The sequence below is a fragment of the Coptis chinensis genome, chromosome 1 (genome assembly GCF_015680905.1).
Source record: "Coptis chinensis isolate HL-2020 chromosome 1, ASM1568090v1, whole genome shotgun sequence".
Lineage (NCBI taxonomy): Eukaryota > Viridiplantae > Streptophyta > Magnoliopsida > Ranunculales > Ranunculaceae > Coptis > Coptis chinensis.
In genome coordinates, this window is record NC_141456.1 from 82,219,254 (window position 1) to 82,234,187 (window position 14,934).

General features: G+C 34.3%; 1 protein-coding gene and 1 pseudogene across 8 annotated transcripts; both read left to right on the plus strand.

The window, feature by feature from the left end:
* Positions 1–501: 501 nt before the first annotated feature.
* LOC147525465 (DNA-directed RNA polymerase 3, chloroplastic-like) lies at positions 502–6,964 on the plus strand. Of its 8 annotated transcripts, none has more exons than XR_015221749.1 (10): positions 512–709; positions 1,651–1,784; positions 3,301–3,398; positions 3,528–3,641; positions 3,750–3,947; positions 4,180–4,391; positions 4,488–4,621; positions 4,961–5,030; positions 6,123–6,181; positions 6,686–6,964. XR_015221749.1 is itself a non-coding variant. In XM_086607389.1 (5 exons), exons 1-5 carry the CDS (start codon positions 4,354–4,356, stop codon positions 6,750–6,752), a joined length of 384 nt encoding a protein of 127 aa, XP_086463515.1. In that variant the 5' UTR covers positions 4,209–4,353; the 3' UTR covers positions 6,753–6,964. The 8 variants fall into 8 exon arrangements, 2 of the variants coding, with proteins under 2 accessions (XP_086463515.1, XP_086463541.1); XR_015221754.1 differs by having other exon boundaries at positions 551–709; positions 1,651–1,813; XR_015221755.1 differs by lacking the exon at positions 512–709 and adding an exon at positions 2,615–2,731 and having other exon boundaries at positions 1,673–1,813.
* Positions 6,965–12,935: 5,971 nt separating this feature from the next.
* Positions 12,936–14,271, plus strand: LOC147525466 (reticulon-like protein B2 pseudogene; annotated as a pseudogene).
* The last annotated feature ends 663 nt before the right edge of the window (positions 14,272–14,934 follow it).

The window sequence follows — 14,934 nt, forward strand, 5'->3', positions numbered from 1 at the left end:
ACTTGATGCAACTGCATTGAACTAACCTCAAAGAATAATTAATGAGAAATTGGAAATTGAATCCAATGTACTACATTGAACTAACCTCAAAGGAATAATTAATGGAAAATCATAAACTTGATGCAAATGCATTGAACTAATAACCCTAAAACATGTTTGTATTATATATAGGGGGAATAAATGTCTCGACAAATATAGTTTTGCATTTTAAGTAGTGTTTATCATAATTTTGTTATTATGATTAAGAATGTCTTGCTATTCAAGTAGCTTCAATATTATCTTCGTCACATTGCAAATTCTCACAAAACTTCAATCAAACTTCTATTATTAAATCTAACAACAAAAAGAAGTCGATGAGTTTTATCAAGGTTTGATGCTTCCTTTTTATAGAGAGTGGTGCAAGAAATTTGAATGACTGATTAATATAAATTTCATATCTCATAGCTATGCATAGTTTCTAATATTTTTTATAATAATTTAATATAACGGCACCCGTTCATAGGACGGGTTCGGAAGCTAGTAAACGATTGAAGTCTCGAAGATTCTTTCTACTGGTACCGAAACCAAAGACGCTGAAGGAGATAGATCTGGAAAAACACTCATAAATGTTGTAGATTTAATGGAGTGGTACGCAAGCCATGAAATTTGTGATTCAATATGAGACTCTCGATTGTTTCGGCCATGAAATTTGAAATTTGTGATTAATCAGGTTAGGGTTTTGAAATTTCCCCCTTTTCTTAACTTGCTAGGATTTGAAGATGACTTAAACTGAAAAATCGACTCGTTTCATTCAAAATTTTATTTTTTTAGCTTTAAATTTCTTTGCTCTGAAAATTACTTCTCTACATTAATTTTTTGCCATGGCGATTGTTAAATTCTTTAGATTTCGTTCTATACTATGCTGAATATAGAGAGTGCTTCACCATCCTTGATGAACAAGTTCTTTAGGTATGGTGACTTCAAGAGGAGTTGTTTTTTAGGTAACCGTTACTGCTGCAAGGCCTAAGATTTATTTTGAAATATGTATTTTCTTCCTTATTTCAAGCACCTTAACCCGTCTTCAACCAGACAAACTCTTATTGCCTTACATGATTTGTAATGTATTGCAATTTGATAGCATGTCTAGCTTGGAAGTACCAGTGACGGGTTGAGGGTCTGTTTATGCGAGCAATTGTTTGTAAAATAATGCTTCTGTTTTGTCATGGACGTCTTCTTGTCATATTAATAACTTGTTTAAGGTTTTAGTAGGACTTGTTGTTGATATTTTGTTTTGCTATATTTCCATGTTTTGTATTTAGAATGCCATGTGTAGCTGTGTTCCTGATTTAGAAAACAAGAAATGTAGGAGTTCGACTTTAGTGTCCTGGCAATTGGATGGCAAAAGCAGGGTGATTTCTCAATAAAGATAACAAGGAAAAGTGGAACGTAGTGCACAGATAACCACCCATAGGACATTATATTCAAACTCCCCTTGATCTCTATTCTGTGTTGTTGTGAACTTGCAATTCTTAAACAGTGTTGTCCCTCGGAGATCTTCTTTTCGTGTCTGTTTTGGCACATCTTTACTCTTGCTGGTGTTAAAAAAACTCAATTAGTTGATGATCGAGTTGGTTGTATAACAAATTCTCACCCCTTGTTTATTGGCGGCAGGTACCAGAAAATTATGATGTCGTTGATTTTAAAACTCAAGCACGTACTACAACATAGCAATATACGCCTTACTTGGGATGAGGATGAGCCTAATCGAAAGTCCCTGAGGCGGAACATCACTGATAAGCATGTTGGTGAGCTAACTAGTACCTTTTGCTTGAAGGTATATCATCTACTAATTCTACAATCATAGGCTGAACTAAAATTCATCCTCTTATTAAGAGGTAAAAAAAATACTAAAGTTATTTTTTATACTAAAAGATCAGACAAAACATACTGCGTCTTTGAGAAAACGTATGAAAAAGGTAGTAGTTTATGATTTATGTATATCTAAAATACTTACCTTAGTGTGAACATTTACCGTAAGATTTTTCGCATTTTTTAAGGCGGACAGGGAATGAGGTTTTCCCTTTAGTCTCCTTGTTTCCCACCTGAATCCATTTTTAGTTCATTAAAAAAGTTGCAATGCAACCATTTTTTGTTGCATGTTCAATCACAATTATTCAGTGAAGTGTTTGGGTCCAGCTATCTTATATGTTTGTTTTGTCGTCTCAATAATAATGGCCAGTCAAGACTTACTCATATGTTAGAAAACAGAATAATTGGTTGTTCTATCAAGTTTTAAATGTCTAATACTTTGAAATTGGGGATATTCTGATTTGTCTGAGAAGGAATTAGGTGGATGTCTTGTTTCTTGTATGCAAATGCGATGTTGTTTAGTGTAAGAAGAGGGTTGAAAACTCAACATCTTTGTGAAGACCAAACACTTCCTTACACACATTTCATAGAACATTATTTTTTTAGTGATACAATAAGTCACTGATTCATATGTTGAGTGGTAATTTTTGCTATCAACCCACGTGAAACCACTGGTTTTCATATGTGAGTTTATTGTGATGTTTTAAATGCTTCACACAATAAATCCTAATATGTACTTGTCCTTTTGCTTTGGATTCTTATGAAGTTCAAGTGCAAATTCTGCTTGATGGAATGCTATTTGCTGACGAGCAAGAAGGCTTGGGATTATTTAATGTTTCTTCTGCTTATTAAGAACTATGGGACAATGGAGAATTTGGATGAGGCATTACCACTCTACATTTCTACTTCATGTTTGGATCTGATTTGTGGATTGAATCCATTTGTGTTATCAGTTTTTTTATATGCATCTATTCTACCTCAAGCAGTACCATGTCACTTCCATTCTACCTCAAACAGTTTTCATTCTTTAAAACTGATAAATTGATCTTGTACCAAATGGTTTATGAGTTATCCCCACATGAGTAAATAGGATTTATTAGGCGCTTTAATATTTTGTTAGGGTTTTTTAGCTTGAGCAATTTATCAAAGACTACATAATCAAGGCTATACAGGATGGTCAAATATACCTGGGATACTAAAGAGTAGATAAGAACTGAAGGAGTACTTGAAAATTCTTGCTTGACTCGGTAAAAATTCGTCTTGAGTTTGATAAAGGCTAGCATGATTTTGTATACAATTGACACTGTTTTACATAACAGGTTTTCTCTTTGTTATAAGTTTTCTGTTTCGCAGTTAGTTTTATCCACTATCTTTCGACCTTTTTGGCGGGATTAGTGGCTGGTTTTGTATCGGCATAGAGGTTGGAATTATTGAGTATAGCTGTGATTCCAGGAATTGCTTTTTCTGGGGGATTATATGCATATACTCTTACTGGTCTTACTTCAAAGAGCCGAGAGTCGTACGCCAATGCAGGCATAATCGCCGGGCAGGTAATAAGTTTATCCGATTTCGGTATGATGGTCCTTTTGTCTGATGAGAATGAATGGTCATTATAATGTCTATCTCGATCTGATTCCCAAATTTAATGGTTCTTATGTTGTATTATTTATGAACTCCAGAAGCTTGGATGGGACAGTTATTTTGCTATTCTTGGGGCATTTATCAAAGACAAAGCAGTAGGATTGATGGAGATTATCAAGCAGAAACCATCTAAAGTTCATGGCATTTTAATTGTAAAAAACCAATCTATTTTGGAACAATCAATGTTGAAAATGTATATTTTTTTTAAATCATCAAAGTAACGAAATTTAACTTTGAGTCATTACTGGACGTTCATGCAGATGATAATATGCTACACACAAAAGCAGCACTGGATGGTATGATTTGGAAGTCATGCGTACAGGAAGAGCTTCGATCATATGATACCTTCTTTATACTTGATATGTATCACAGGCTACCAAACATGGCTTAAGCACCCACTTTTCTTTTGAGTGGAAATGTATTTTTATCCTACTAGTTTTATTTCCTTTACATTTAAGGTAAGGGGGATGGATTCCATACTGCACTGGGTCTTACAATCATATTCTATAATTGGTCGCACTAGTGGTTATAATTTTCCTTAACATTTAACACGTCACTGTGAAAACAAAAAGTTGTCTGTACATAAATGCACATACTCATATGCAGATATATAGGTTTATATGGGTGTGTGCGTGTGTCTGTCTGTTCGGTGAGCTCTGTGGTGTGATTTTATTTGTTTGTATGTTTCAGGTTAGGATTCATAGTTTTTTGGAGAGGTCTAAAAGGTTTCGAAGTAGGAAGACGATTGAAGTTGACGAAGATGATTTTGTAAGTAAAAAAAGCAGGAGATTCTGAGGAAAAATGTAAAAAACTTGATCAAGAGGCAAAGATTAAAGGAGGTGCAAAGGTTGGTGAAAAGTGAAGATGGCACAAAGTCTTGGGGTCGTGATGCCTAAGCTAAGGTTTTTGAATTTCAAGGTTATATAGTATGTATGGGCAGTTTGATATTCCAAATTTTCCTATAACACAAGTGAATTCCTGTTTCTACATGTGTGCAGTTAGGAAGCCGTCTGATTGAGTTATTGATAGAGACGACCTTTGTGCAACCTCCAGTTAAGCAGTTGCCAGATGATCCGCCTGAAATCCGACCTGCATTTAAACACACATTTAAGACTTTGAGGAAAGAGGCAGGGTATGACTTAGTTACTCTCTGTATCCTACGTACAGTTGTGGCTTACCAACCTCATTTCAGTGCTCACTTTTCAGCTAAACTTGACCAACAAAATCAACCGACATGACACTATGCATATGGTGCATATGCACTTTTATTTCTTTTTTATCAGTATTTATGTTTTTTCCTCTATTTTATCCATTTTTCATTGCTTTTCAAAATTAAGTTTTCTTCATGTTTGGAAGGTTGAGATCTTCTCATCTTTTGCCTGTAAAGCTTATAGTGTGAATTGTAAACCAAGTTCCACAGTATGCATTTCCTACCACATCTAATCATTTGGTATTTTTTCTTTCCTCGCAGCTGGAGAGGTGGCAATAGGTATGGGGTTATAGAATGTGATTCTCTAGTACGTGAAGGGCTTGATAGAACTGTAAGTTAACAAGTTGTTGTTCAGCCCTTTTTTGGAGGCCAGTTGTGATGTTTTTTCTTTCTTTCTTTCTTTCTTTATTTTTTCTTTTTGAGCAGTAAAAGTTATATTTCATTTGATTCTACAAAGTAGTAAAAGTACATTATAGATACCTCCACATAGTAAGGCACTACAAGGACCATGACACCAATACATTACAAAACAATGGAAACCCTTTTTAACTGCAAAGTCTTGGAACCTCAATTCTTTCAAGGTTGCTGTACCCCTAGAAAAATACAAAGTTTTTTCCTTACCTTCCAACAAAACTCTGTATTTCTTTTTCGGGAGAGATGGGTTGCTCATGTTAACATGAGGAATAATGGAGGCTGGGTTGCTGTGTTATGTGTATCTGTTCTAACCATATAATTAACTTTCACAGTTCAGGCAGAAATATAGTCAGGTCAGTGGTGGGTTTTGGGCCCTATTTTAAACATATTGGGCTTAGTGGTGAACAGCAGGCCTAATCCAAGAGACCTAGTATGTCTCATGCAGCACATTAAGTAAGCCATGTGGCTTAGCTCTTATGTTGGAAATGGACTGGGATTAAGTAGATATGAGGGTGCTGGGCTTGCTAGTGAATGCAGGGGCATGTGCCAACTTAAGAAGGTCACTTGAGTCAGCAGGACTTTGTTCTCCAGTTTGTGCAGCTAGATTGTTTGTTGGGTGGTGAGGGAGGAGAGAAGGGTATGAGAAACAGGGGTGTTTAGTATGCTTGTAAATTGTAATCTAGTTTAGGTGGCATTTGGGGTGTATGGGGGGCTAAGGGGCTTAAGATTTGTCTCCTGGTAATGTCTTAGCTCTTAAGGTTGATGTAATCTACATTTTATTTACTAAAAAGAAAAGGTTACTGCTACATGTGCATTTTTTTGGGTAGATAAAACCTGTTGGCACTTCGATCTTTTCTGATACCAATACACGTATAGCTGGGTATTTGTGTATATTATTTAATGAAGTTGCTTGGATACTTGGATGTCTTAGTTTCTTGATTCCTATCTAAGCTGTTGCTGTTGCAATTTTATCCAGTCCCTATATATTTTTATAATTGTCTATTTGCAGGCTAGGAACATGGTAATTCCTTATGTTCCAATGTTGATACCACCAAGAAAGTGGAAAGGGTACGAAGAAAATGTTTCCATTCTTAAGATTATCTCTTTAAGTCAATTTTCCTTTCTTTAGTTTTTGCTTGGTTTTTTGTCCCTTCACTTGACCCCCATGCGCGCACGTCCCCTTTTATGAGTTTGAGTGTTGCCAGTAGAATACTGGCTACCCTTATTTTATTCATTGTTGGGCATAACTAAATGATTCAGAATAACAGGAAAAGACATGCATACACCTGGGCTAAGTTACATTGACACGGATAGGCGTGTCCGTATCCGTGTCGGATACGAAGTTTCTGACAACTCATGACATTAGTATGATAGAGTAGTATGTTGATTTTCTAAAAGTTGGACCTCTTGAACATCATTATATCAGCCGCAAGAAAGTGTCTATTAAGTTTTCAGCATATTTTATGTCTTATCCTTGGTTAGCAATTGTCATATTCAATATACTCAAGTGAGGTTTATATTTTCTCGTCTTTTATTAGTTGATTAATAAAGTTTTATTCTTTTTTTGTGAAGGGCAAGTTTAGAGTTGACAAGTTCTTTTCACTTGGTGGGAGCTTTAAAGATGCTTCATTTCTGCTAGAGCTTGGATACTTGCGAAGAAGATATACCTTGTAGTTATCTATTATTGCACTTTAAAATTGACAAGTGTGAAAGTTATTTGATAATAATTTTGAGAGATATAGAGTAAATCGTGAATGTTCATCCTTGTGTACTTTGTAGAGTATTTTTGAAATGTGAAATGGATTATTTGGCAATTTTGGAGTTATAGTGAAATTTTCAGTGTTGAAGGTATACTTGTGTATTTTGTGGATTAATTGTATTGTTTTTTAAATAAATTGTCTCTTGGATAATTCTGCAGGGTACAAGACTGCAAAATGATTGCTTATATAGCAAAATAATAATTATTTTTTAAATGTGTCGTCTTGGTTTGTAGATGACTGTAGATGGCCAGTCTATAGGGTGTATGTATGAGAGTAAATAATAATAATTATTATTTTTTAAATCTCAAATTAGATTAGTGACGCCAAAATGGCGTTACAAATATTTGGCCAAAACGATATCACAAATTAGTGACGCCATTTTAGTGTCACTATTTTTTGTAACGTCATTTTGGCTTTAAAATGGCGATGCAAAAAAAAAAAAAATGACGCCAAATTGTTACATTTGTGACGCCAAAATGGCTGTTATGGTGTAGTGGTTATATGTCACTTACCATTTGCAGTCGTGTAAAATTTGTGAATGACACATTTTAAGATTTGACTTTTAATTCGCAAAATTGGTTATAAACCCTCTTTACATATCACTTATACAAACAAAACATCTATTTTGACTCCCTTCATAACTCCCTGGGACTCCGTATCTTAAGTGGAATCCAAATTATATTTCTTTTTCCAAAAATAAAAAATATAAAAATAGAAACAAATAAATAACTAATAACTTACCCAATTAAATAGTTAAAACCCAATATAGTAACAAATAAATAACAAAAAAACTTACTTATATTTTCCCAAACAAAAAAAGAAAGAAAATAAAAAAAAGAAAGAAAGGAAAGACCAGTGCTTAAAAAATTCAACTTCTTCATTATCCCCTATCTCTCTTTATCCACTTTTTATCACTTTAGTTATATTAATTTTGAATAGAGAAAAAAAATATGTATGTTCTCTATCTATTGACTTGAACAAATGTTTAGAGAAAGATGAACTAGACATTGAAAATGAATGGTCTAAATATGAAAACGGTGTGACTGAAGATGAAGATGTAGTAGAAAAGAAGATTAATGAAACTTTATTCAACTTTTTTTGGCGTTAAGGATTTTTTATTTTTTATTTTTTATTTTTTGTGTGTGTGGAAATATTGGCAAGTTTGTTGATTTCCTTGTTATTATTTATGGTTTTAGTATTGGGTTGGTAATTTATTTGTTATGATTTTGTTTCTATGTTTGTTTTTGTATTTGTGGAAAAAGAAAGTGAGATTCGGATGCCACGTAGGAAATGAAGTCCCAAAAGAGTTATAGAGGGAGTCTGAGTAGAAATGCTCCTTATACAATTTTACACAAGGGAAATATTTCATAAATAATATCGATATCTATGATACATATATTTATTAAAGGTGCAGACTCTGCCCCACTTCAAACACACTCTCTTTTTTTGCTCTCTCTCTCAATCGATTCCTTCATTCATCGTTTTCATCGTATCTCTCCGTTCCTTCATTTTATAAGAGAAAAAAATTGGATTCGTTTCTTGCTTCTCTCAAGAGAGAACACAGAGACTTGCTTTTCTCCATGCATGACGACGTAAATCACATGCTCCTTATACAATTTTTTTCTTGTATTATACTATCTTTAGATTTTGTCAACGACAGTGTTCATTTTATACCATGCAGGAAATGCTAGATGATGGTTTTGAACGTCTCCAAGCACTTCAAGATAACGACAACCCAATTTTTTTGGCAAAAACTATAAACATATTCTTTACCGAAATGGACATGGTATTGCTTTAGATTGACTCACACTTGTACATTATAAATGTAAGTCACTGTACATGTATTTTTTTCATTGGTTAAATTACTTAATATTATATGCATGTCTGTTTTCTTTGTGCAGTGAAAGAGATGTGATGGATTTTTCCTATATGGAGATTGTGGTTCATAACTTAAAAGGAAGCATTTCCAGGTGACTTGATTTTCTGCAAACTTTGTATTGCGATACATAAGGTTAATTGATTGATGCTTTCATCTATAATTGTTGTTCAAAGTTCAAACCTTAATTGTAGCAATTGATGTAAGGCCATGTTGTAAAGATGGTTTATCCCGTGGCATGAGAACGGCACTGCACAAAATTGAGTCCGACATGTCCTAAAAGTCCTATTGTAATTGTTTGTATATGTGCTTTTCTATTATATTTTTTAAGTAGAACATATCCTTTCTCTATGTCATCCTTGCAAAAGTAGTATTAGAGAGCTCTCTGTACCTATCAAACTTACTAGTAAGATATTTGTGCATAATTTTTTTCTTATCTCAGTGTGGAAATCCTTTTATATTGGTAGTTAGTAAGACATAGCATATATATCTCCAGTGACACCAATGATGAATTGCTTGCATGGCTCAGCACTAGGGAAGTTTGAGGGGGCGAGAGTATATGAGGGGGCAGTAGTGCATCTTTTCTAAAACTTTTCGAGGGGCTAAGCCTAGTAGTTTCACAGAAGTTTACATAAGAGGCTTTGCAAATCATAAGGATAGAGTTGACGCCCATCCCCTCCCTGTCTCCATCCTTGCACACTGTTAACTTGTTTGTTGCTTCTTTCTTTCCTCTTACGATAGAATTGATTTTGCACGTAAGTTCACTTAGCTGTGGTTGGTGTTGCAGTGTTGGCACCTGCAAGGTGCTAAATAAATTCATGTGTCTATCTCCGTGACGCTATCCAAAATAACAACCAAGATAGGTGAGAATGCAGATATGCTACCTTATTCAGTTTCATCTCTGTAACACTAAGTCAATTATTTTTATTATTTTGTTAATGCAAATATTTATAGAGGCACATAAGACAAATACTTTTGTTATTTTGTTAATTTTGTCTTTAAATAGGCACATCTGTGTTTAATCTCTATCTGGATTATTTTGAAATATGCTTTTGGGGAGATCATAGTTATCATCTTCCTCTCACCACCATCATTAAAACTATTTTCCAAAACTATGAAATCTAAACGACAGTTTCCATTTATGTCTTCCTAGGAGCATGAAATCATTTAATCGGATGAAGATTGAATACTACACTATAAGAAGCAAGTTTCAGACCCTTCTTGAGGTAATATCTGATCATAGGCTTAATTTTTCTATATTCTTTGAAAACAAGGTCTGTAAAGATGAAATGCCAAGTTTCCCATATAAATTCCTATATTCATTACCACATTTGCAAAGTAATATCACAGTAGTCTCACTAAGCCTATAGCTGGCCAAATCAGATACCTAATTAATTGTCTGTTGAGTTCTCTAGCTGTTTTTAACAACACATCTGGTCACTTTATAATTTGCAATGGTGGATTTTTTAGTAGACAGGTGAGTTCTTTTGTTAACTTGAGTGATAAACTGCTGATGCATCAATAAGGATATTCCAGTACGTTCATAGAAGCTAATTTTGTGTTGGTTGGTTAGAGAAGCATGAAAAGATAGAAGCATGCATGTGTGCAATAAAGTCTCTTGTCATGATGGTCATATGCATATGCTTCCCTGGAATAAATAAGACCATTTTGCTTTTGAAGAAGAACAAAGCATAAAACAGAATTACGAACTAAAATGTTCAAGAATACTCTTTTCTTTTGGCCTACATTGTACTAGTCATTGTCCATGCCAAAGATAGCAGTTGATCTCTCACTCATTTGCAAAGTTTGTGCTTTTAATACCATGTGCTGCCTCAGATTTGATATCTCATTGCTAAGCACTTAATTTTCCTCTAGCACCATGTCAGTTTTTTAATTGTTATTGCTTATTAGCATTCCAACGGAAATTGCATGATAAGTAGCAGCCTAAGCAAACTCACATGATCAATTTGCTTAACTTCACTACTAGACTATTTCATGTGTATTACATTTTTATACCTCTCCTATTCACATATCTTTGGATTTATTTCCACACCACCCTTAGGGCTTCGACACCCCATTCCACGGTGTCCTATTCTATGTATCTTTGGATCTTTGCATGGTTCACCCCTGACACAACATTTAAACAAGTTAACAATCATCCAATGTTCCATCAACAACACAGCCTTATCATGCTATAGACACTCGACTCTTCCCATTGTTACCTTGTTCGTGGAGGAGGACTGATAACAGGATTTTAATTAAATGTAAAAATAGTGTTTCTGCAATACTAAGATCATGCTATCAATCAATATATTATACTCTTGATATCATGTGATAAAGATGAGAGTAATCGTGTTCGATCCACTCTTGTTTGCATGTACTTGTAAAGGAATATAGAATAAACTAATATTAACTAATGATGAGAGTAATATGAGATGAGAACAGTAGATATGATTGAAAAAATAGTAGATTTAAATATTAGAAGAAAGATATAGAGAGGGGTAATCCACCACGCGATTCGATTGACTATTAGTTTAGTTATCGAATCGCTTTTCTTGATCCCTAGTGAATACCAAGTCATCTCTGATCATGACTTCACTAACATGAAAGTTTAGCTCCCCTACAAATCTCTTTGATGGTGGCTATAAACTCTAGTTCACCGTTATGAGTTCTATCTCTAGAAACTCACAACAAAGAACTTGAAACACTTAAACTAACGACTACTACATTAACTACCAATCATCCTCACATGGTTTCATAAACCCCCTTTAATGGAGGTTTGAGCCTTGAGTCATTGGATGTTCTATACTAAAACAATAAGAAGAAGACATTAAAGTAAAAGAACTAAGCTTTATTGAATGGTTTTTATGGGGGCTACAAACCCTAAACTAAACTATACTAAAATAAAAAAAGGGAGAAAGAGAGAGACCTAACTAAAACTAAACTAATGAGGAAGTAGCCTAGTTAGGTTTAGTCTTAATTCTCTTTATATAGGAGATGATTAGGGTTTCATTTTCTTGCGTAGGCTTGGAAGCTAGACTTTGGGCCTCTAATGTGAGCCCAAAGTCCATTAGGTTAAGTATAAAAGGACCAATTCTAATGGAAATTACTTTAGTGAACTTTCCATCCATTTTTTAAGCTCTGATTGGGGCAAGATTAGGTCCATTGGAAATCTTATTCCGAGCCGTTCGTTTTGACATAAAGTAGGCCCAATTCCGAGGTCTGAGTCCAAAGATACACCCTTTTGAAGTTCTGATGGCTTTTTGTCCTTTTTTTACCCGAATTGACTTTGACTTCCCAACTTTGACTGGGCTTAAAAAAACTTTTTCTTCTTGATTCTTGGGATTTAAATATAGAACTCTTCAAGAAATCATCTTGACTCGTTTTCCATGCAAAATGACATATTTAAGAACATAAACAGCTTCAAGACCTGAAATACACAAAAACACGAAAACAATACTAACTCTTATTTATTATAAACAGAATTGACCTAAATGTAATATTATTAAGGGGTTTAAACTACACTTTTGGGTGCTTATCACACCACCCCCAAACAATATTTTGCTTGTCCAAAGATGAGAAATAAAAACAGATAAGTGGCAAAAAATGTGGTCATAACTAATCTCGTTTTGCAGAGTGCGATTGTATTGACTATATGCAATAAGGCTTTAAACCACTAGAAATTCCCTAGTGGACGAGTTATAGTCTCATGAGAGTTTTCCAGAGAAGGTACTCACACTAGTAGAAAAAATGCTTTTTATGACTGTTTTAAAATGTTATTTGTGACTGTTTTGTTCGAAACGGTCACAAATGGTAGAAAAAGGTTTTTGTGACTGTTTTAATTTTTTTTTTGACGTGCATTTTTGAAACGGTCACACAAATGATTTTTTTTTTCTAAAGAAGGTGTATATGTGTGGAGAACTATTTGTGACTGTCATATCCAGAAGTGTGACAAATGGTTTTTTTGTAGGTTGTGGAGTATAATTTGTGACTGGTCTTAAAAAATAGTTACATATTCACGGACTTTATGTGACAGTCCTGAAAACCCAGGTATTTTTTGCTCCCCCAACTGCAGGAGCCCAAGTTACCTAAAAAAAACTGCAAGAGCCCACTAAGTAAAAGTAGTTAGAAACCCAGGGCTCGATTTCCCCATTCTTCCAACACCTCCAGAAACACTTCCAAGAACGTGCCTTTACCAAAAAAAAAAACACTCAATATCCTATGACTCTCTCTCTCTCTCTCTCTCTCTTAATTTTGTCAGTTAGGTTTTCAATAACTGTGTCAAATTCCTTAATTAGTGTTCATTGGCTCTTCCTTCTCATCTCTCTCTTTGATTTTGAACTAAAAAGTTTTCGTATTTTGAGTTCTATACGAATTTTCTTTCGCTATAATAATTTCGTTTTCCTGGCTGAGATTATTAGAAGTTTCTTGTTAATTAGCTAGGGCGGCAACAGTTATGAAAAATAGATCTCATCAAGCCAATACAGGTACTTATCAAAAAATTCATCTCTCATACAAAACTAATTTTCTCTCTTTTTCGGTCGATTTTACCAGGTATGTCTCTCTCATTAATGCACAATTATTCTTGCTTCACATTTAATTTTGTCAATATTATTCACTTATTAGTACTATTAAATTCAGTGAGAAAATATACGGTCATGATTCATCATCATCTTTATCTAATGATGAGAAAGATAATGTGAAAAAACAACCATCTTCACCTTCACCTGTTATGTCCAGTATTAATTGGTTGTTTGGTAGACAGAAACCTGTTCATAAGGTTTTCAGCGGCTGATGTTTTCTTGTGGAGAAACAAAAAGGTTTCTGCTGGAGCGCTTGGTGTTGCCACTGCTATATAGGTTCTCTTTGAGTTGCTTGAGTACAATTTTCTGACTCTGGTGTGCCACTGTTTGATACTATCTCTAGCACTCTTATTCCTGTATTCGAATGCCACCAGTTTCATAAAAAATTCTCCACCTCAAATCCTGTTCATCTTCCTGAAAAACCTGTTTTGGAGGTTGCCTCTGCTTTGAGGATTGAAGTCAATTATGCACTTTCTGTGTTACACAATATTGCTTCTGGACGAGATCTCAAAAAGTTTCTTTCTATATAGTATTTGTGCTGCTTCTCATTGTGCCCATACTCTATGAAAAATATGAAGACAAGATTGACCCCTTTGCTAAGAAGGTAATGCATGAGATCAAGCAGCAGTATGCAGTGTTTGATGCCAAAGTGCTAAGTAAGATCCCAAGAGGGCTCTTGAAGGACAAGAAGCTGTAGGTTCCAAGTGCTCTACATAAACATTAATAGGTAGATATGATATTGGGTAAGTTTGGTGTTTTTGAACTGTTGTAAATTTTACCCATACTCTCTTTAATATGCTTGGTTGTTATCATTTAAGAATATGGTGCTTCTCTATAGAACAATCCTAGGTTTCAGATATTTTGGATGTTTGTAGAATCTGTGTTTTAATGATTTAGTGAAATAGTGATGATAGTAAAAAAAGTTCTAAGGATTTTAAATTTATGCTGTAATTAGTTTCAGTTTATATATTATTGTTTATTGGGTATTTGTTTGAGATGTATATTAATTAGTTTCAATTTATATATTAATTATTTGTTTCAGATGTATGGTTTTGTCTAGAATTCTCGGTATGTTTTCGACTTGAAGGGTATTAGAAGCTAGTGAGGAGTGGTGTTTGTTGTAGTTATTTAAGTGTGTGTTTATATTGGCAATGTGAGTCCGGGGCTGACTATTTTGAAGACAAGCATTATAGTTGTTAGGAAATTCACAATTATCTTATAATAGTTAGTTAAATTATCAAAGAAGGTTAAATCCTATAGACCAGTCATGATTAGCTATCTCGTTAGTAACTGGATCCAGTCATGGTTCAGTTCTTAATTCTTTTAATTGACCGTTTGTTGTTGATTCTACTCTCCCAAGTTTCTTTCCATAGATTGTTAATTCGTTTATGATTTGATATCCCTGGCAGAATAAAAATCAATTGCTTTGAGTGAGGTGTTAAAGCTACCGTCTATCTTGGTCAAGTCTGTTCAAATTTCTGCTCATCTTTTTAGTCTTTTGCTTCTTTTCATTTGTGTGTCTGCACGCATGTTAGTTTGTGAATCATTTGACTGTGTAATGGATTAAGGGATTGTGGGTGCTTTCAGATTAACTTTAGGCAT